General features: G+C 40.9%; 1 protein-coding gene across 3 annotated transcripts in view; it reads left to right on the forward strand.

The window, feature by feature from the left end:
* fam184ab (family with sequence similarity 184 member Ab) overlaps positions 1–21,866 on the forward strand; it is a 119,055-nt gene extending 97,189 nt beyond the window's left edge. Inside the window, exons 14-20 of one of the 3 annotated variants that reach the window (XM_027155369.2) lie at positions 4,290–4,474; positions 7,113–7,259; positions 10,735–10,852; positions 10,986–11,090; positions 13,499–13,707; positions 13,825–14,834; positions 21,294–21,866. In XM_027155369.2, coding sequence (XP_027011170.1) covers positions 4,290–4,474; positions 7,113–7,259; positions 10,735–10,852; positions 10,986–11,090; positions 13,499–13,707; positions 13,825–14,011 — 951 coding nt within the window. In that variant the 3' untranslated portion in view covers positions 14,012–14,834; positions 21,294–21,866. The remainder of the gene's footprint in view (positions 1–4,289; positions 4,475–7,112; positions 7,260–10,734; positions 10,853–10,985; positions 11,091–13,498; positions 13,708–13,824; positions 14,835–21,293) is intronic. The other 2 variants (XM_027155370.2, XM_027155372.2) reach the window with 2 other exon arrangements.
* The last annotated feature ends 31 nt before the right edge of the window (positions 21,867–21,897 follow it).

Here is a 21,897-nt window from a genome sequence, read left to right on the forward strand (position 1 = left end):
CTATGAAAGTGATAAAAAAAAAGGCCTTAAAAAAAGGGGGAAAGAAAGGATCTGCTCAGCATCCAAAACATCAAGTTCCTCTGTGAAACATGGTGGTGGTAGTGTCATGGTTTGGGCTTGCATGGCTGCTTCTGGAACATTCTCACTAATCTTTATTGAGATGATGGAACTCATGGTGGCAGCAGAATGAATTCAGGAGTCTACAGAAACATTTTTGACTATTTACAGAGACACGCATCCAATCTAACTGTGAAAAATATAAATTCAGCCTCAAAAAAGGACTTCAGTCTAAAGTGGAAGGTTTAAGACTGTCCAAGTCAATCACCAGAGCCAGATCTTAACCCAGTTGAGCAGGAGTTCATCTCCTGAAGATGAGCCTGATTCTTCCCACATAAATATCGGGTGGTCTACCACCAATGATGCCATCACATCTGGATATAAATATCAGGAACTGGAAGGTGACATTATGATCTACACAAAAAATTCTGGACTTTGGAATAAACTCTCTGTGCGTTTATCGCAGCTACATTTGTGACCATCGAATATACACTAGGAAGTTTAATAAACTCTTTTCTGGGAGTTGATTTTTCAGCTCATGTCACAAGTTAAATCTAAACACCTGTGGAGTTAAAATTCTACTAACATTCATTCATTCATTCATTCATTCATTTTCTAACGCTTTATCCGAACTTCTCGGGTCACGGGGAGCCTGTGCCTATCTCAGGCGTCATCGGGCATCGAGGCAGGATACACCCTGGACGGAGTGCCAACCCATCACAGGGCACACACACACTCTCTTATTCACTCACACACTCACACACTATGGACAATTTTCCAGAGATGCCAATCAACCTACCATGCATGTCTTTGGACCGGGGGAGGAAACCGGAGTACCCGGAGGAAACCCCCGAGGCACAGGGAGAACATGCAAACTCCACACACACAAGGTAGAGGCAGGAATCGAACCCCCAAGGCTCCTCCACACCCAGTGCATGAACCCAAAATTTTACACGGCCTTAAACACTGGCTGTAGTGTAAGTTCGAAAATAAACTCTCACACTAGTTTATTTCTAATTTCAAAATATTCAACTACAAAAATTTGCTGTGTGTCGTCTGGTATATGTTGTTTTGATCTCAAACCTAAACGTCTTTGTTGTTTAGACAAAACAATATCCTTTCTGCCCATAACGCAGTTCTGTTACCTCAGAGCCGACTGTATATCACTAGCGTATAGCTAGAATAAGTGAATAAGGAATACATTCCTACATGCATGCAAAATATACCTATTTTTAGACACCGCATGCCTCGATACACACCTCAATACACAATGATGTAAGCTTACTAACTGGAGTCCTATCTGCTGCTGTACACCTAATTTATAGAACACACTTTATAGAATATCAGATGTTATTAAGGTGGCAGATAATATTTTCAGGGCTCTCAAGTTTTGAAGACAGGCAAGCATGACCCCACAAAAAAAAAAAAATAATGGGGGGGGAGTTGTGTTTGGTAAGGATCGCTGACCGCAGTTTACCAAATACAAAGTATTTGTTTAATTTCCATTTATTAATTTGTGTGTGTGCACACGTCTGTGTGTGTGTGTGTGTGTGTGTGTGTGTGTGTGTGTGTGTGTGTGAGAGAGAGAGAGAGAGAGAGAGAGAGACAGAGAGACAGATTATGACTGGTGTTGTTTATTGTAAGTGTTTGTTTCCTTTTTGGACTCCTTTATCATTTGTAATGTTGCTCCCATATAAAACAGTTCAGCACAAGCCCAGACATTTTTAGGGACATGATTGAGGACAATGTCCCGTTCAGAGAAAAGCTGTTTCATGTTGAGGTTTTGTTCAAACGGACCATCGAAAATACCTTCACTAAAGAATGTTTTTTTTTTATTGGTTGTTGCATTAAATCTTATCCAGATACAATAGTGCTATTTTCTGATTGGCTGTTGTGTAGCCTCTATTTTTTTTGATTGGCTGATAAGTGTCAGGCTCGACTAAGAACTCCAGGGGAGACGCGCTTGATTCCTGCCCGTTTCCATAGAGACAGCGGTGCGGACCGATACATTTTGGGCGCTGCGGCTTATTAAATATATGATAAATAGTCAAAAAAGTTTTTCTTCATAAGAAATACGATGTGTAGCAGGAGAACGTGACAAAAGACCCAAATGCGTGACAGTCACTCTCAATGCGTGACACTTGACAGCCCTGTATTTTTATACTGGAGTGTTTAGCATCAACACTTTTAGCTTCAAGTCTCACTATTATGCTACTATTAAGTTACTCCTGAGGTGTGAAATGATATTTGCAAAGACTGTGAAACTAGATGAGCAGATTAGAATATATAATTAAATTAAGCAAGATTCATTTAGTTGCTAAACACAGCTATAGGCTGCTGGACTCTGCTCCATGGGAAGAGGTGTTTTTTTTAAATAAAGTCAGTGCCATTAGAGCGAAAGATTATGTGCACAGCGCCGGCTGATTAACCTACACTCCACTTAATCAAACTGAGCTGCTAGTCCTGCTCGTGGATTACTTAATGTATGATGATGACTATATGTTAATGATGACATTTTAACATCATCAAAGTTATTTTTTTAATTAGATATTCAAAGCAGTGATTTATTCACATGGGAACTGCTCCTGAATAACTGGCCAGCGCACCAAGGAAGTTGAACGAGAATCATTAAATGACCTTTCTCGTCCCATCTCGTTCAGAAAGCGTCGGAATAATTTACGCTCTTTCACGCTCTCCAAGAAGGTCAGCAAATTGCTTAGCTTTATATGAAAATAAAAAAAACCTTCTCTGGAAATTTTGGGTCATCGTAACATGTAGTACGTGAAGACATCCAAGTTAAGTTTCATAAGGTCATTTAGGACCTTGTCGGAAGAGCTACATCTTTTAGTAATGATTTTGTTGTGAGGATCTGGCAACCCTAATCATTACACACACACACACACACACAGTGGTCTGAAAAGGTATTCATACTTCCTTAAAAGTCATCAGATTTGTGGTGGCTCAAGCGGGGAAGGCACTGGGCTGCTGCTTGGAGGATCAGGGTTGTTTTATGAAAGGTTACATTACTTAATGCTTACATTAATTAATATAAGGTTTTCTTGTACTATCCCCCGTCTGTTGGCAAGACACCCAAGATAACGCTCTGAAGATAAAAACCACCCCAAAGTGCATGATGTGCATTCATCGAAATACGTGAATCCGTGTTAGTTTCACACCACACACGGCCTTTGAAACCTATGAAATCACCAAATAACACTTATTGACTATTGTGCTTTTATATGGCTTTTCTTTTTTGAGCAGCGGTTTCTTTCTAGCCTTTTTTCTTTCTTTCAGAGTCCTTGCACCTTCACTCCACTGCAGCTTTCTTCACCTTTCTCTGTCTAGTTTTTGTGTTTTGAAAGATTCCCCCATTGAGCTTTCGGGAATATCCAACCTTTTTTTTTTACCTTTTACATACAATTTTGCACCCTATGTATAACTTCTGAAATTCTATTACCTTATCTTTAATGTCCTTAATGCTGCTTCAACCTCATTTTTACCGACAGTCTCTTCAGTAGCGGTTCGACCGAGGCGTTTTTTTTTTCCTTAAGAAAACGGAAGCTGTTTTAATTTCTGAGGTGACGGCCGATTATAAGTCGGTCCTCGTCAAGATAACGTCTTTCATTCGGAGCTTCTTTCTTTAAAATACTTTCTGACCGACGATTAACTTTTTTTTTTTTTTTACCTTTAAAATTCAGAGGGGGGAAATAAAGAACATGTCTATTTATTCAGGCAAAAATCTTTTATCATTTTTGCACACCAAAACTGAGTAGAGATTACCCTGCACACTTTTCATTCAAAATAGCTTTAGCCACCTTTTTTTTTTTTTTTTGGCTGTATCAATGGGAGAGTCTTTATTAAATATGTGTGTGTGTGTGTGTGTGTGTGTGTGACACATCTGACCCCGAGCACTGAAGATGTCTCGGCTTCTCACGCTTCCTTTACTCATCCCTAGCCGAGCGATTCCTATACAGCATGTAAGCCGAAGCGGTAGGAACAGAGAAGAAGGAAAAGAAAGCTGTGTCATTAATATTACATCATTTTCCTTCCAGTGGTGTAAGGGAAAGTGGTGTAAGGATAAAAAAAATATGTTTACATAAAGAATCAGCAATAATAGTGTTGCCACATGAGTAGCAGGATCACAGCAGTTGTTTAAATTTGTGTGTGTGTGTGTGTGTGTGTGTGTGTGTGTGTGTGTGTGTGTGTGTGTGTGTTTGGGTTTGCGTTCTCAGGAGCGAGAGCTGCTAAGTCGTATCTCGGAGCTTCAGGAGGAAGTGACTCGCAGGAAGAACCACATCGCCGATCTGGATCATGAGATCCACACGCTGAACGAGAACATTAGCACTCTCACCAAGGAGCTGGAGCTCAAGGGCAAAGAGGTGCTGAAGATCCGCAGTGAAGCTAACCATCAGATCAGGTTTGTGTGTGTGTGTGTGTGTGTGTGTGTGTGTGTGTGTGTGTGTGTGTGTGTTTATCTGACGAACTCTTAATATTCATCACAGTTCAGATTAACCCCTGGGGCTTCCAATAACCATGCCTATCAGTTCTAGCTAATCATATTTGCTCAGGCTTTTTCCATGGTTCAGGGAATTTAGCGAAGTCAATTCACCAAAGCATGTGGCGAAGTGTGACAGCGTCACATACCGAGATAAGTCCCTCAAATTATTTCTCAGCTCGTGAAAGATTTACAAGCCACCAAGAATCCAAGTGGCTTAACAACTAAGTCCTAATCAGCATGACAGCCTTAAAGAGATATCGGTGGAGCAGGAGGACAATAAATAGCATCACCACCTAGTCCTTTGTGTAGCTTATTATCTGGATATACGATATATATGAAAAGTCTACACACCCCTGTTTAAATAGCAAGTTTTTGTCATGTAACGATATATTAAACCAAGATACGTCATGTCAGAACTTTTTCCAACCTTTCAGAAGTTTGGTGGTTCAAGCTCCAGCACCGCCAAGCTGCAGACGGCGTAGTTGAAGGATCTATAAGACAGTAGGTGAAAGGCGTGGTAGCAAAACGTACAGAAAATTTGTAGTGAGGCAAACAAATCCCAAAATACACCGTCCAAACCTGGAAAATCCGATAAAGAGAAGCGGTTCATTAAACAGAGGCAAACAGTGATAACAAACAGTACAATGGCTCAGAATTGTAGAACAATCCGACAATAGTCCGTGTTGTGCCTCGGTTGCGAGTGCGTTCCAAAACACAGAAGTGAACCTGGAGGCTCAATACTCCAGCGATGGGTCTCTTTCTGGCAGACCGGACGGCCAGAGTGCACCTATCTACCACTGTTGGGCCCTTGAGCAAAACACTTAACCCTCTTTGAACCCAAGCTGCGATATGCAAAGAAAAGAATTTCACTATGCTGTAATGTAAATGTGACAAATAAATAAATCCTTTTTTTCCTCATTAAACATCCCTTTTGCATGTGGTCTCATCAAACCACAACACAGATGAGCTGTGATTTAGAGCGCAGGTGTTTTCTTTTGTGAGAAAGGGCTTCTGTCTAGTCGCCTTAACCCACAGCTCAGAGATTGTTGTTCCATGCAGAGGATAAACGTTATTCTCCTGAAATCTTGTTTTATTCCATGTAGATTAGGTCTGTTGTCCATGAATAACAAAACGAATCGTATATTTTGTAGTAATAAGGTTAAATGACGGGGGGCACGGTGGCTTAGTGGTTAGCACGTTCGCCTCACACCTCCAGGGTTGGGGGTTCGATTCCCGCCTCCGCCTTGTGTGTGTGGAGTTTGCATATTCTCCCCGTGCCTCGGGGGTTTCCTCCGGGTACTCCGGTTTCCTCCCCCGGTCCAAAGACATGCATGGTAGGTTAATTGGCATCTCTGGAAAATTGTCCGTAGTGTGTGTGTGAGTGAATGAGAGTGTGTGTGTGCCCTGCGATGGGTTGGCACTCCGTCCAGGGTGTATCCTGCCTCGATGCCCGATGACACCTGAGATAGGCACAGGCTCACCTTGACCCGAGATAGTTCGGATAAGCGGTAGAAAATGAATGAATGAAGTTTAAATGAAGTTAATTAAAAGGTGTAAGTTTTTGTTTTATTCCCGGAATTGACCCGGGAGGGCAAAAGATGCACAGGGATGTCAAGGTGAAGCTGATCTTGAGCCGAGGTCTTTAATGTGATCGGCTGAAAAATATAAAGCATGTGCACATTTACGCAACCAGGTCATTGTAACCTTTTCATTTTTCCCTGTCTTTTTCCCTGAGATGTTTCTGATCGTTTTTCATTGTTATAGGTTGTGATTTCGAGTGACAGGAGTGAACAGTAGCGTATATTTCTTGGCACGCTTTAATATTTAGCGGTCCGTATAGACACACGCTGTTCGTATATGTTGTGTAGCTGCAGTGTGGTGTAATACACTGTACATGTGCTTTTTCACACAAGGTTTCATTTCCAATTATTTAACATGGCAGCAGATCCTGAGCCTTGTGCTAATAATAGCGAATGACAAATGGCTTCTGCTCTCCTGTGGAGAAATGAGTGTGGGAAAGCAAAGCCTGCTCCTGCACACATCCTCCGTGCACACACATTTGTAGATCTGTCAGGGATGGTGTGTGTGTGTGTGTGTGTGTGTGTGTGTGTGTGTGTGTGTGTGTGTGTGTGTGTGTGTGTGTGTGTGGGGGAGAGATTGTGAGTATATACACAACTATGAGTGTATGAAACGTGTAAATTGTTGCTACACTACAAAGAGAGTCGCCCTTAAAGGGGAAATGTGCTCAGTACGTCATGAATGAAAATCAATAAACAAACAGAAAGAAGTGTTATAGAATGCAGAGATCCCATCCAACCGGGTATGACATGATTTACACACAGCTTTCTTACAGAAGATGGCCGCTATTGCGAAAGAACGAAAGCATGAGAGCAGCCTTGGGATGGATGAAAGTTAATGGTGTGATCAAACGCAGCATGGTGTACGGAGACGATGACGAATCAGATGACAGCAGACTCGCTACACAAGTTCACTGTGTGTGTGTGTGTGTGTGTGTGTGTGTGTGTGTGTGTGTGTGTGTGTGTGTGTGTTTTCTCAGGGCTCATGAGCAGGACCTATGTAAGAAGCATGAGCGGGAGATGGCTGAGCTGAACGCAATACACAACAGGGAGACGCAAAACATGCTGTCTGACTTCAACAAAGCCCAGGAGCTGCTCAAGGACAAAATCTCGGCCCTGCAGATCCTGTGAGTTTCCATGCTGTGTTTGCGCAGCACGGTGAAACCTAGAATACTTAATACACCCTGAATTCAATTCAACACACATTATGGGTTCAAATGAAATGCTCTAAAAATAGTAATGGACGTTAGTGAAGTGAGTGATGTTTGTGACAACAATGTATTTGTTCTTTAGAGGATAGGTTGAATATTTAGCTGTCTTAACGAGCCTATGTTTTAATTGCACCTTATGTACATTATACATTTAGGGTATTTGGAGGACGCCTTTATCCAAAGAGAATTACTTTTATCTTAATTACTCAGCAGAGCAATTCAGGGTTAAGGGCCTTACTGAGGGGCCCAGGACTGGATGCTCGATGGGCCTGGGGCTCGAGCTCACGACCTTCTGATCAGTAGTTTAACACCTTGAACAACCACTGACCTACCACTCTGTCTGCTTTATGTCTGCTTTATATCTGCGTGTCTGTGTCTGTGTGTGCATGTCTGTGTTTTTGTGTCTGTGTGAGTGTCTGTGTGTGTTTGTGTGTGTCTGTGTGTGTGCGTGCGTGCATGTGTTTCTGCCTGTGAATGTTTGTGTGTGTCTGTGTGTGTGCGCACTTGTGTGTGTGTTTGTGTGTGTGCATGTGTGCGTGTATGTGTTTCTGTTTGTGTGTTTGTGTGTCTGTTTATGTGTTCACTTGTGTGTGTGTCTGTGTGTGTGTGCTTGCGTGCGTGCGTGCATGTGTTTCTGCTAGTTTTTGTGTGTGTGTGCGCTTGTGTGTGAGCGTGTGTGTGTCTGTGTGTGTTCACTTGTGTGTGTGTCTGTGTGTGTGTGTGTGCGCGTGCGTGCATACATGTGTTTCTGCTAGTTTTTGTGTGTGAGCATGTGTGTGTGTCTGTGTGTGTGCACTTGTATGTGTCTGTATGTGTGCGTGCGTGTGTTTCTGCTAGTTTGTGTGTGTGTGTGTGTGTGTGTGTGTATGTGTGTGTGTATATGTGTGTGTAAGTGCATGCATATGCATATACAGATGACCAAATATACAAACACTGTGACTGTTTTTGAGCAACAAACCACAGGTCAAAATCCCAAGGCAAATGAACTGAGATTGTCCCGAGGGAGAGATTTATTCTATGTAATAAAATTCTTTATTTCAGAATCTGTTCAAATAAAGCATTCAAAAATACGGATGCATTCATTCCCTTCGCCTTTGACTCGCTCCATCTCATTTCACATCTTATTAAGACAATTAACAGCTTGTAAACTTTTTGGAGGACGAGGGAGTCCTTCACTGCCTAACAGAAGGAGATCTCCAGTGAAACGGTCTTAACTGGGATTTTTTCACACTGTTTCTCGGGGCGTCCCCACCGGGCCTGGATTTACCGCTTGCTAATTAAGCGCAACACAAATCTGTTTTAATGCCAGCCTCATTTTTGTCGCAATTAATCAAAGTGACGATCAAGTTTGTTCAAACCGTCATTAAATTTCAACCCGTTTATGTGTCACGTGAGTCTGAGGACTGTGTGTTTAATTTGTGTTTAGCTTCATCTGATGGAATGATGGCAGGAGGAAGCTAAGTAGGTTTTGTGGCTGCTGTGTTTTTGTGAAGTTTTTTGTGAGCAAGGTCCTTAACACTCAACTGCTCAGACGGATAAACTGAGATAAAATGTAAGTCGTAAATGTAAATGTCTAGCTGATAATTTCCTTTCTGTATGTGAATCTGTGCACCCCAAAGAACCCCAAAGAACCATCCTTTACTGATTGTTTGACTAAGTGGCAGTTTGCATGGATGGAAGGATGGAAGGATGATTGGATGGATGGAGGGATGGACGGATGGATGGACGGACGGACGGATTGCTAGGAGGACAAATATATTTATGCATGTATTGAATATTATTTGTTATGTTCTACTGGCTTTCAGGGTGGATGGAAGAAAAGAGAGGTGGATGGCTGGTTAGATGTTTAGATGAATAACGGATTGGGAGATTGCATGGATGCATTAATGTACATGTGTAATGTCTGGATAGATAAATATTTGAATTATTGTGTTTCTGGATGGATGGGTGGATGGATGAATGGATGGATCAATGGATTGAAGGGTGTCTTGTTGGTTGGATTGCTAGGAGCATAAATATATTTATGCATGCATTGAATATTATTTATGTTTAACTGGTTTTTCAGAGTGGATGGAAGAAATAAAAGATGGATTGGTGGATGGATGGATGGATGGATGGATGGGTGGGTGGATGGAAGGGTGTCTTTGTTGCATTTCTAGGAGGACAAATTTATGTATGCATGCATAGAATATTATTTGTTATGTTTATCTGGCTTTGAGAATGGATGGAAGAAAAGAGAGACGGGTGGATGGATGAATGGATGGATGGATGGATTGAAGGGTGTCTAAATATATTTATGCATGCATTGAATATTATTTGTTATGTTTAACTGGTTTTCAGAGTGGATGGAAGAAAAAAGTTGGATGGATGGATGGATGGATGGATGGATGGATGGATGGATGGATGGATGGATGGATAAATTGAAGGGTGTCTTTGTTGCATTTCTAGGAGGACAAATATATGTATGCATGCATAGAATATTATTTGTTATGTTTATCTGTCTTTGAGAATGGATGGAAGAAAAGAGAGGTGGATGGATGGATGGATGGATGGATGGATGGATGGATGGATGGATGGATGGATAGATAGATGGAATGGTTAGGTGGCTAACAGGAGAATGTACTGTATGTATACAGGAGTGGATTACTGTCTCTTATGTCCCAGTGGCCTCAGGCTGGATGGAAGATGTGAGAGTCGGACTGCTGGAAGGATGAACAGATGGATCAACGGAGGGAGGAATGTATGAATTGAGGGATAGATTTGATGAATAGCGAATGGACGGATGGAAGGACAGATTGATGGATGTCTGATTGGGTGAGTGGTTAGCAGGCGGAATGTCAATACGCATGGAGTTTTGAGTCTGAATGGCTTTCAGGCTGGATAGATAGACGCATGGATGGATGGACGGATGAATGGATGGACAGATGCAATTGAAAGGAATCCGTTTGTGTATAAAAATGACTAAACACGTGATCAATAACAAATAAACCCGGTCATAAAAGTACAAGAAGAACAAATTTGGTGATTTCTGTCCATCCATTATAGGCTTAGAATAATCAGGAATCCAGACACAGAGCAGATATCGATTCATAATGGCTCTGTTCATGCCGAGAATGGAGGGATGTGTGAAAATGAAGGACTCATTGAGCGAGACAGGTATTCAGAGGTGCTGCCGATTTTAATTACCGTGTGAGACTGAAGTGCAGACGGTGATGTGGGATGTAACTTTTGCATCGATTCGCAGCTAATGGCTTTCAGAGTGCTCGAAAACATTCACGTAATTGAATCAGGAATTCCCGAGGAGTCGAATTTCCCATTTACCGGTACAGTACAAGCCGATCTGTTTTTTTCCCTGTGAGTAAGAGGAAAACTTTTTGCTCTCTTCTTATAGGCTCGAAGGGACGGAGGAGAAGTTCAGGAACCGGGAGAGTAGGCCAGAAGATCTGCAGGTGATCGCTGAGCTCAAAGACATGGTAACCGAGAGAGAATCCCTGGTCAAGAAGCTGGTGGTGAGTTTATCACTACTAATCACTACAGCTATATTAAGCAGCAGAGCTTTCCAAAGTTTTTTTTTCTAGGACTAGATATGAAAAATAAAAATACTACGGTGATCTCAGGTTCCTTCTGCTATGTACTGTACAGGATGATAAGAAGTTCTACCAGCTAGAGCTTGTAAACAGAGAGACCAACTTCAACAAAGTGTTCAACACCAGCCCCAACGTCGGTGTAATTAACCCTCTCATTAAGGTAAGCGAACTTCCTCTCCTTGCTCTTGGCTGTGTTAGCGGTTTTCCAGCATTTCCGTTGACACAAACGAAGCATCTCCTTTCATAATATATGGAGATATATGTCAGGTTCAGCGAATGTTAATCAGCAAATAAATGGCAGGTTTGCTGTATAACAGATTGTTCAGGAACAGATATGTCTTTAAACACCCGTCCCAGCAGGACAGATGATCGGCACATCTGCTGAATAGGCAGAGGAACGCTCTCGTATCTCTTCCAGAAGCTTATACAGCGTGATAACTACAGTACATTGCACCATGGTCAAGGATTCCAAACGGGTCCATTTGTATTTTATTTTCCCGTATCAAAAGTTTAAGGATGTCGTGCTTACTTTTGGATATTTCCTCCCAAAACACTTGAAAAACGTATTCAGTCTAGGACCTCCAAAGAAACCCATAAACCCCCGCAGGACGCTACACAAGAGACATGACACGACATGAAATCTCCACAAAAGCAGACTGCTGCTCAAAGTAAGTGTGTGAAGCACTTAAAGCCCATCGAAGCGCACTTCCAGGCTCACAGCTCCAGGGTCCCTGGTTTGATCCTGAGTCAGAGTTACAGCCTGTTTGAAGTCTCGTGGTCTTCACGTGTCTGTCTGGGTTTCATCTCCCTTTTACTCCTAAAACATGCTGAAATCGGATCGGCAATGTCAGGTTCCCGTTGCCCCCAGGTGTAAATAGGTGTGTGAATGTATATAAGCATGATAATGGGTGGTGTATCCCTACCTCATGCACCATGTTCCCTGGATAGCCGCTGGATCTAAATCAACACTGACCAGGATTGAAGCTGGGTATCTCCAAATATAATCCACAGAGTTTATATTAACACTACTCACTTGTAACAGATAGAAAACGCACCATGACACCAGGTCGTATCTGTCATTATCAGAGGCTCTAACACTTTTATAAAGTATTTAAACTATTTTATCTCACAACTCTGATAAATTCTCGATTTAGATAGTGTTTTTTTTTTTTAATAACGGCAGCTCTGACGCTCCTTTCAGCTGTAAGGCAAATCGCAGGTTTATAATAACGCGTGTTATTATTTATGTTGCTGCGGTGTATCAGGAATTAAACCCACATGCCTACATTTCTCTGCATTATACAGAAGCAAAGCATCTTTCCATCACAACACAAGTCTGATATGATAAGGCTAATAACTGGATTTGTGCAAATGTCCAAAATCCAAGGAAGGTGGTGGATTTTGTGGGCTATTTTACATTTTATATATACACACACACACACACACACACACACACACACACACACACACACACACACACACACACACACACAATGCACTAGAAGGCCTGTATCTGTAAAATAAAAAATATCTGTAAAATAGAAGAATCAACTCCACTGTAATACAGACAGACCGAATGCAGACTGATTATCTAGAATAAAGCTAAATGGGATTTACCGATCAGTTTTGTGTTGTGGAGCGAAGTCGAACGGTTCCTATCATCTCAGCGTCAAGGCGACTCCTGGAAAGATTGATCCGAGGGCCACTCGGACGTCATACGGCCTGCCGTTCCTGAAATTTCAATCCAGACCTAGTTGTTATGCAAAGGTTTGGATTAAACCCATTCAATTGACCAAACCATAAGGACTCGAGCATAACTATATCATTTGTAGTAGTGAGATTTGCATTGCTGTAGCTGTAAAAAAAATAAATAAATAAAAAGGCATGAACCCCAGGAAACACACTGATCTAGACAGAAGACCAAGGACTCTTTTCCCATTCAGTGTAGCTGCTCCAGCTTCGCACTTAACACGCCCGAGCTCACGAGCAAGACGGCTGTCGTTAACACTGTCGCTCATGTTAGTGCTCTACAAATCAAGTGCTAAACACGTTTGGTGTTTTTCCTGCTCCAACATGAATTCTGATTTGTACAATACGTGTACGGTTTCAGACGGTCGGATTAACGAAAGAGTACGAGCAGATAAAACACCAAACTCCTCTCTCACTGGATTAAAGAAAAAGTCTAAATGTAGCATCAAATAAGTTTCATTTTCTCTGTGTGTGTGTGTGTGTGTGTGTGTTTCTATCACCGTGGACCTGTATGTGTGTCCAGTGTGTGTCATATGTGTTTAGACATCCAACTCTTTGCTTTCCAAGCCATTCTGTCAGCTCAAACTCACAAACTCTTTCCCGACACATCGGGCCGAGCTCAACCGAGTTCGACTTTCCACACCTCAGCGTCTACAAGCTTGACCATCGACATGTGATCTGATCTCAATCTCTGGAGAATAGAAGTTTATAGTAGAGAGCGTCAGGCTACACCAGCGCTCTCAGCTTCTATACAGTACATACTTAGTTTTTGTTGTCATTGTTTTTTTTTTTTGTTGTTTTTTTTTGTGTTCTGTATAGCAAAAGCGAAAGAATGACAAATCGGCCACCCGATTCAGCAGCTCGCCCAATCTAAGGGCCAATGCCGAGGCTGGGGGGACAGGAAGCGGGCCGCCCCAGCCTAATCGCCTCGAACCCATCCCCAACTCCCCCATTCACCAGCTGGAGCTCAACACCAGCAAACCACTGCCCCCACCGACCCCTCCCTCCGAACCCAAGAAATTCACGAGGTGAGCTACACCTCTCTCCGCCACAGACGCCTCTCTCTCTCTGTCTCTCTCTCTCTCTGTCTCTCTCTCTCTCACTATCTCTCAATCTCTCTTTCGTTCCCTGTCTCTCTTGCCCAGTGGACGAGCACGCCAGCATGACGCTCACCTCTCCGCTCATCTCCAAATCATTTCTAACCACTTCTGCCGTATCCCTTTTGAGAAACTGGAAAGAATCCAATGTGACACTGAGGATTGCTTTTCTCTGATAAACAGAAGGCGTGAAATCAGGAATAAGAAACCCAAAGCATCAATCGCACCCTTCTGAAACATGTCATTAACTCGAGTAATGAAAGCCCTCGACCTTTTAAGCTCGCCGGCTTAAAGGAGGGGGCGGAGTGAAGATTCACCCCCTCCATCAGCATGACGTTAGATAAGAAGAACTTTTTTTTTCTTCTTCTTTTTTTTTTTTTTTTTGTCTCTGAGAGATATCGATCATGTCGTGGCACAGAACGCAGTTTGGTTTCTTTCCAGATGACAGGAAAAAATGGGATACCTCTTCTTCACCTTAATGTTTATGTATGAGTATTATTATTATTATTTTTGTTATTATTATTATTATTATTATTATTATTATTATTATTATTACTATTATAAATGGCATTGGAATGCAAAAGGGAGCATGTGTCCCCACCCACCAGAGTGCACGCTGGGAGTTGGTGTCTCTCTGTCTCTGTGTGATATCAGACTCATATGTAACATCTCTAAAGTGCACATTAATGTCACGTGACCTAATATTAATAATAATATCGAACTTGTTTGTTCATTTTCGTTCTCTGTACGTACGATTGTCCGTGTGTACGTGATTCACTGCATTCTGCTTGGCATGTCGTTTGTTTCTCTGTGTGTGTGTGTGTGTGTGTGTGTGTGTGTGTGTGTGTGTGTGTGTGTGTGTGTGTGTGTGTGTGTGGTGTGGTGTGTCGAGCATGCGTGCTTGCTCGTCGTATCTGGGAGCGCCGCTGTGCGATTCTGCATGCACGCTGTTCTGAATGGGAATGAAGCGAGCGAGCCGGATCACCCTGCATTGTTATGGGACTCGTCCAGCTCCTCAAACACACACGCACAGGCTGCCAGGCTCAAAGCAGGACAAGGTGACCCTGAATCCAGAGCACACCATGGCACAGCACCTAGCTAAGCACACACACACACATACACACACTAAAATGGTGCAGATTTTGGCAAGTGACTTAACGTCAATGTTTTGTTTACTAACTAAATTAGCACTTGTGTATGAAATAATACCGTAGAACCAATGATACTGTTTTAAGCTGCACCTACAGTACAGGTCACTCTAACCCCAGGCTCAGCCACAGGACTACACATTTTAATTGGGTGATGGATCTCGCTAGTAGAGTTCAGGATTCTCTATGTTTAGTTAATTGAACATTTATTGAAGGAGTCTCCAGTGTCACGATCGATCACGATGTTTTGTCATGAGGTGTTGCTGCTGTTGTTATCTTAACTGCAAGAGAGAGAAAAAATAGAGGCTAGTGAGGGAACGATCTTTTCCCGATTCCACAACGTCGTTTGTAACCATAAACAGGTTATAAAAAGCAGAACATGTTCCTTAATAAATCTAAAGGTTGTAATTGTTGGCAAATTGCTGTGATATAAGAAAAATACTAAGGACCTTTTGTTGTACGTCAGCACATCCAGAGTGTGGAAAGTGAAAGTGGCGTACGGCTAAGTACGGTGACCCATAGTCGGAATTCGTTCTCTGCATTTAACCCATCCATAGTGCACACACACACACACACACACACACACACACACACACACACACACACACACACACACACACACAGCAGTGAACACACACCCGGAGCAGTGGGCAGCCATTTATGCTGCACCTCAGTCGTGGTATTGCCGACCCGAGACTCGAACCCATAACCTTAGGGTTAGGAGTCAAACACTCTAACCATTAGGCCACGACTTCCCCATGTATATTCCTTACAATACAAAGTGTACACATTTTTACTTCTTATTGTGTGATTAATAGTAACACTATCACACATTTTTATCTCTTCAATGATTTTCAACACACACACACACACACACACACACACACACAGCTTGCTAGGCTCTCTCTCTTCTATCTTTGCCGCAGCTCACTGCAATAGAGAAGAGTAATTAACACAATTCAGCACACGTGTGTGATCAGTCAATGACATCAGCTCCTCCCTCCATTCACAAATACAGACGCTCGACCACGCCATCGCCTTCCACTGTACAGTTTATCAGTGTACATGCTTTAAAATAATACAAAAAAAAAAACACACACAAAGACACACACCATTAGTGTCACTGCTGTGAGGAAAACCACCACTTGTACAATATCTGCCTATTTCTGCTATTAGGTGGATATTTACTATCATTTAAAGTGGTTAAGGGTTAACACTGAGCAACACATGGACTACAAAGTGACCTGTGTGACAGGGGTATCAGACGAAAATGACTAAATAATTCATTCATAATAAATTGCCTCATTAATAAATGATGTATTTATTTTATATTGTATTTATTTTATTCTTTTTATATTTATTTGATTCTTTATTTCATTTTTTTTTTCAATAAATTTCTTATCTTCGTTCACTCATTTTACTTCTTCCATGTAAAAGAAAGGTGTTACAATCTTATAAAATGTGTGTTTTCTAATACAAAGAGGAAAAACGAAAGATTTTTAGTTTTAGTCCCTTATCCTCCAGCTGATATTTGCACACTTCCTAAAATGGAGCGGGGTTATGGCTATGGATCATTCTTGTTGATGATAAGATGGATATATTAGGTGCTATATTTTATTATTTTATAAGTATTAGTATGTTACTAACCGTTTATAAAATACATATTAATTAATTAATGATTTTTTTTTTGCTTTAAATGTCATGTTTTTATGTTAATATCCTGTTCAAATTATTGCATCTCTAACTCTCAGCCAGTTTAGCAACACTGCCCCCTAGTCATTAATATACGAACCCGGGCTAATGTTTATTAACAGTCATTAATCAACGTGTACATACCAATGAATGTACATAATACTACTACTACTACTAATAATAATAATAATAATAATAATAATGTGCTGAGGTAAGTTTATGCTACTGGCTTAAATGTCATTAGCTTCATCATGTAGCTTAGTTGTCTATCACAACAAACATTTAATAATATTAATAATAATATTATTATTAATAATAATAATAATTTGCTGAGGTAACATTACTTGATGTCAATATAAACAGACATCTTTATTAAAGAAGAGTTTTAGGAAATCTGCAACTCTTCTTTAATAAAGATGTCTGTTTATATTGACATCAAGTAATGTTACCTCAGCACATTATTATTATTAGTAGTAGTAGTAGTAGTAGTAGTAGTAGTAGTAGTAGTAGTAGTAGTACCAGTGCTGGTCTAAGAGAAAAGCAGCAAGGTGTAGGTCTGAGGAGTTCGGAGAACAGTCTGTGGAAAACAAATGAAGGGATTTATTTACCGTTTTGCAGCCATTTTCTTTCCGCTCATCATTCTAAGCTTTAAGTTAATTCGCTAGCATTAGCTGCCTATGTTTAATGGTGTGTTCAAATGGAATTTGTAGATTTGAGCGTTCAACATGGGAAGATGAACACACAATACTCACACCGTTCGAGTGCCTAAAGTGCCGAAAGAGCACTGTTGCTAGGCAACTGGGAAATCTATGTGGTTAATGACAGAGGCTAATTACTTAACTATCTAGCAAGTAAGTCTTTCATCTGAAAAATGTAAAGGATGGATGACAATGGAAACGAGACCGAATCATCAGGGATATCAACTTTTCCCTCGGATGTGGTGGGAAATTACTGCGAAAAAGGCTGAGTGAGAATAAAATATGCAAGACATTGTAATGACACTTAGCATTAACTGCTAACGTCCATGAGTTTGTCTATACTGAAAAACAACACCTCTACATTTTACGCATTAGAATGGAAGATGATCATCAGTATGGGAGACATTGATATGTGTCTTGTACAAAGCTACAGTAGCTTGTACAGTTCTTTTGGTTTGTGTGTATATTTCAGTTAGCATGCTCTACCAAAAAGCCTGACAAACAAAGATAGTGAAGTGAAAAATCTTGTGAGAACCTAAAATTTAAACAGCACGGAGACAGAAAGGAGCAGAGCAAATCACCTTCCCATCATCAGCACTAATGAAGCAGAGCCATAAACTCATGCATGTTCATTGCCCACTCAGTGACTCACTAATGAAGTCTTTTAGTGCATATTACCACTAAATTGTCATTGAGACACAAAACCGAATCTTCTCTCATATCTGTTGGGATTGTTTTTTATTTTTTACTGGAGAGCTTGCAGGATGTCTGTAAAGATCGAAGGATAAAGATCGCAAAATGTTTGTAAAGATTTGTAGGATGATTGTAAGGGTGCTTTCACATCTATAGTTCGGTTCATTTGGTCCAGACCAAAAGCAAAAAATGAGATATTGTAGATTTTTAGCAGTTTTGGTTCTTTTTCACACCACACTGATCGTTCTGTTCCGCACCAGTTGAAACGAACCAAAATGCAGTCATGTGATAACATCCACATCACTCATTGGCCACATGTCTTTGAGCGTATTTCCTAAACTGCTTCTCGATTGGTCAGAATAAACGTGCAGGAAATTTCAACGAAACTTCTGAAGTATACAAAAAGAGGAAAATACAGCATACAGTACACCATGGAGAGACGAATGCACGCTGCAGTTATGTTCGTGGTTGTAATCTACTACATCGATTGTATACAGCATTCTATGCAAAGTCTTAATTTTCAGAATGAAGCGCGGATGCGGCTTGAAAATATCATTTTGATGCACTGCAAACGGCGAAGACGCATCGCAAGACACTTCAGGAGGCGGCGAGCATTACTTTTGCGAAACCGTGACATGCTCATCTTCCGAAAATATTGCCAACGAGCCACTACGGCAGCTGGTTTAGTCCAAAATGCGCAATACTTTTTGCAGTGAGGTCTATTCGATCTCGGATCGTGTTCTCACCACAAACGAACCGTACCAGAGTTCGTTAGAAAGCGTACCGAGACCACCTCTTCAAGGAGGTCTCGGTACGCTTGTTTGGTCCGCTTTTGGTGCGCACCAGAGTTCGATTGCTGCATTCTCACCTGCCCAAACGAACCGCACCAAATGAGCAATCAAACTCTGGTACGATTCAACCAAACTAAACAAGGCAGGTGTGAAAGCACCCTCAAGATCTCAGGATACACAGCACCATAAAAGATTGCAGGATGTTTGTAAAGATTGCAGGATAAAGATCACAGGGTGACTGTAAAGATCGCAGGTTGACTGTAAACATTGCAGGATAACCGTAAAGATCGAAGAATAAATATTGCAAAATGTTTGTAAAGATTGCAGGATGACTAAAGATCGCAAGATGAAGATCACAGGTTCAATTCAATTCAAGTTTATTTGTATAGAGTTTTTTACAATTGACATTGTCTCAAAGCAGCTCTTTATAAGGTTATTATAAATAATAATATAAAGATTAATAGAATACAAAATTCAAGAGTAATATTAGATATATTTAGTTCACAATATGTATGTATTTTCCCCCAATGAGCAAGTCTGAGGGAAAACTCCCTTAGATGGTAACGGAAGAAACCTTGAGAGGAACCGGACTCAAAGGGGAACCTCATCCTCATATGGGTGACACTGGAGGGTGTGATTATAAATATACAGTCTGACAAATGTTGTAATGATGCAAAAGATCACATGGAGTTCACATCTCCTCAGAATCCTCAGAGTCGGCCTCGTCTCAGTGGAGGTTCAAAATCTTCATCGCACGGAAGAAGATCGGAGCTGGTACAATTTCTGGATGCCTCGGGATGGGTAGAAAGCGAGAAGCAGTGGAGAGGGATTACTGTAGCTGCTGTTCATAATATGTGCAAGTCTGATGTAATAGTGCACAATATTATGGGATGTATTATGTGTACGTCTGACTAAAGAGATGAGTTTTTAATCTACATTTAAACTGGGAAAATGTGTCTGTGCTCCGAACACTATCAGGAAGACTATTCCAAAGTTTGGGAGCTAAATAAGAAAACGCTCTACCACCTTTAGTAGACTGAGATAGTCTGGGAACTACCAGAAGTCCTGAGTTTTGTGATCTCAGAGAGCGTGAAGGATTGTAAAGTGTTAGAAGACTAGTTAGATACATGGGAGCTAAACCATTAAGAGCCTTGTATGTAAGTAGCAGTAGTTTGTAATCGATTCTAAACTTAACAGGTAGCCAGTGTAGAGATGATAAAATTGGGGTTATATGGTCATACTTTCTTGTCCTAGTGAGAACTCTGGCAGCTGCATTTTGGACTAACTGTAGCCTATTTATTAAAGATGCAGGACAACCACCTAGTAATGCATTGCAATAGTCCAGTCTAGAGGTCATGAATGCATGAACTAGCTTCTCAGCATCAGATACAGGCAGGATGTTTCTCAGCTTGGCAATATTTCTAAGGTGGAAGAAGGCTGTGTTTGTAGTATGGGTGATATGATTTTCAAAAGACAAGTTGCTGTCTAATATAACACCCAGGTCTTTCACTGTCGAGCTACTAGTAACAGAACATCCCTCTAAATGGAAGTTGAATTGTGAGAGTTTCTGTGTACTGGTTTTTGGACCGATAGGTTGACTGTAAAGATTGCAGGATGTTTGTAAAGATTGCAGGATAAAGATTGCAGGTTGACCATAAAGATCGCAGGATAAATATTGTAGGATAAAGATTGGAAGATGTTTGTAAAGATTGCAGGATAAAGATCGCAGGGTGACTGTAAAGATCGCAGGTTGACTGTAAAGATTGCAGGATGACTGTAAAGAACGCAGGAAAAAGATCACAGTTTGACTGTAAAGATCACAGGATGTTTGTAAAGATCGCAGGATAAATATTGCAGGTTGACTGTAAAGATTGCAGGTTGACTGTAAAGATCGCAGGTTGACTGTAAAGATCGCAGGATAAAGATTGCAGGTTGACTGTAAATATCGCAGGTTGACTGTAAAGATCGCAGGATAAAGATCGCAGGATAAAGATTGCAGGATAAAGATCGCAGGTTGACTGTAAAGATCGCAGGATAAAGATCGCAGGTTGACTGTAAAGATTGCAGGATAAAGATTTAACTTCTCAATTTAAAAAAAAATATTTATTACAAGAATTTATTATCTTGTAAATCAAAATTTTGTTCGGACTAGAGGTGAGCTGGTAATTTATAAGGTTCTTTTTAATACAATTTTAACACTACCTTAGTTCAGCATGGCACAGAAGGTCCAGGCTTTTGGGGTTTTTTATTTTATTTTAATTAGTGAATGATCTAATTATCTATTTGTAGTAATCTTTTATTGCATGACAACTGCAGTTAAACCACTGCACTATTTCCTCTCTCTCTCTCTCTCTCTCTCTCTCTCTCTCTCTCTCTCTCTCACTCTGTCTAACTCTCTCTCTCACTCTCTCTGTCTGTCTAACGCTCTCTCTTTCACTCACTCGGTCTGTCTAACACACTCTCTCTCTCACTCTCTCTCTCTCTCTCTCTCTCAGCCCTCCTGAGACAGAAGACTCACCCCCGACTTCCCCAGATACTCAAAGACAAGAGTGGTTCGCCCAGTACTTCACCTTCTGACTTTTAGCATCTCCAAAGCATGTCAGCCAAGCCAAAAGAGGAAACAAACACACACAAAACACATAGAGAAAAAAAAAAGCTATCTTCATCTTTTCATCCTTCTAACTGTTCTGTTTTCTTTCTCCACTGTGAATGGGTTTCTTGTTTGTACAGTGATTAATAATAATAAACATTATAAGAATAAAATTAGGTATGTTTGACGTTGCATCTCATGATGATGATGATGATGATGATGATGATGATGATAAATTGTTAAATGCAGTATAAAGTCCTTGTCCTTCTCCCTGTATCTTATTTTAGATTATCTGCACTGTAATGAGAGTTTGTTTACAGCTGCATAAATCCACTTTTGGTAGAATTAAAACTGTTTGTATGGTCATCTCAACACAGATACAATGATGTCTCACCAATTTTAACAAGAAAATGCATATTTTATATTTATATTACACTGTATGTATGCTTACAGAATAAATGACTATTGTGAGATTTAACAATGTGTCATTTGTCATTAATTATTCAACT

This window comes from Tachysurus fulvidraco, chromosome 16 (assembly GCF_022655615.1).
Source record: "Tachysurus fulvidraco isolate hzauxx_2018 chromosome 16, HZAU_PFXX_2.0, whole genome shotgun sequence".
Taxonomy (NCBI): Eukaryota; Metazoa; Chordata; class Actinopteri; order Siluriformes; family Bagridae; genus Tachysurus; species Tachysurus fulvidraco.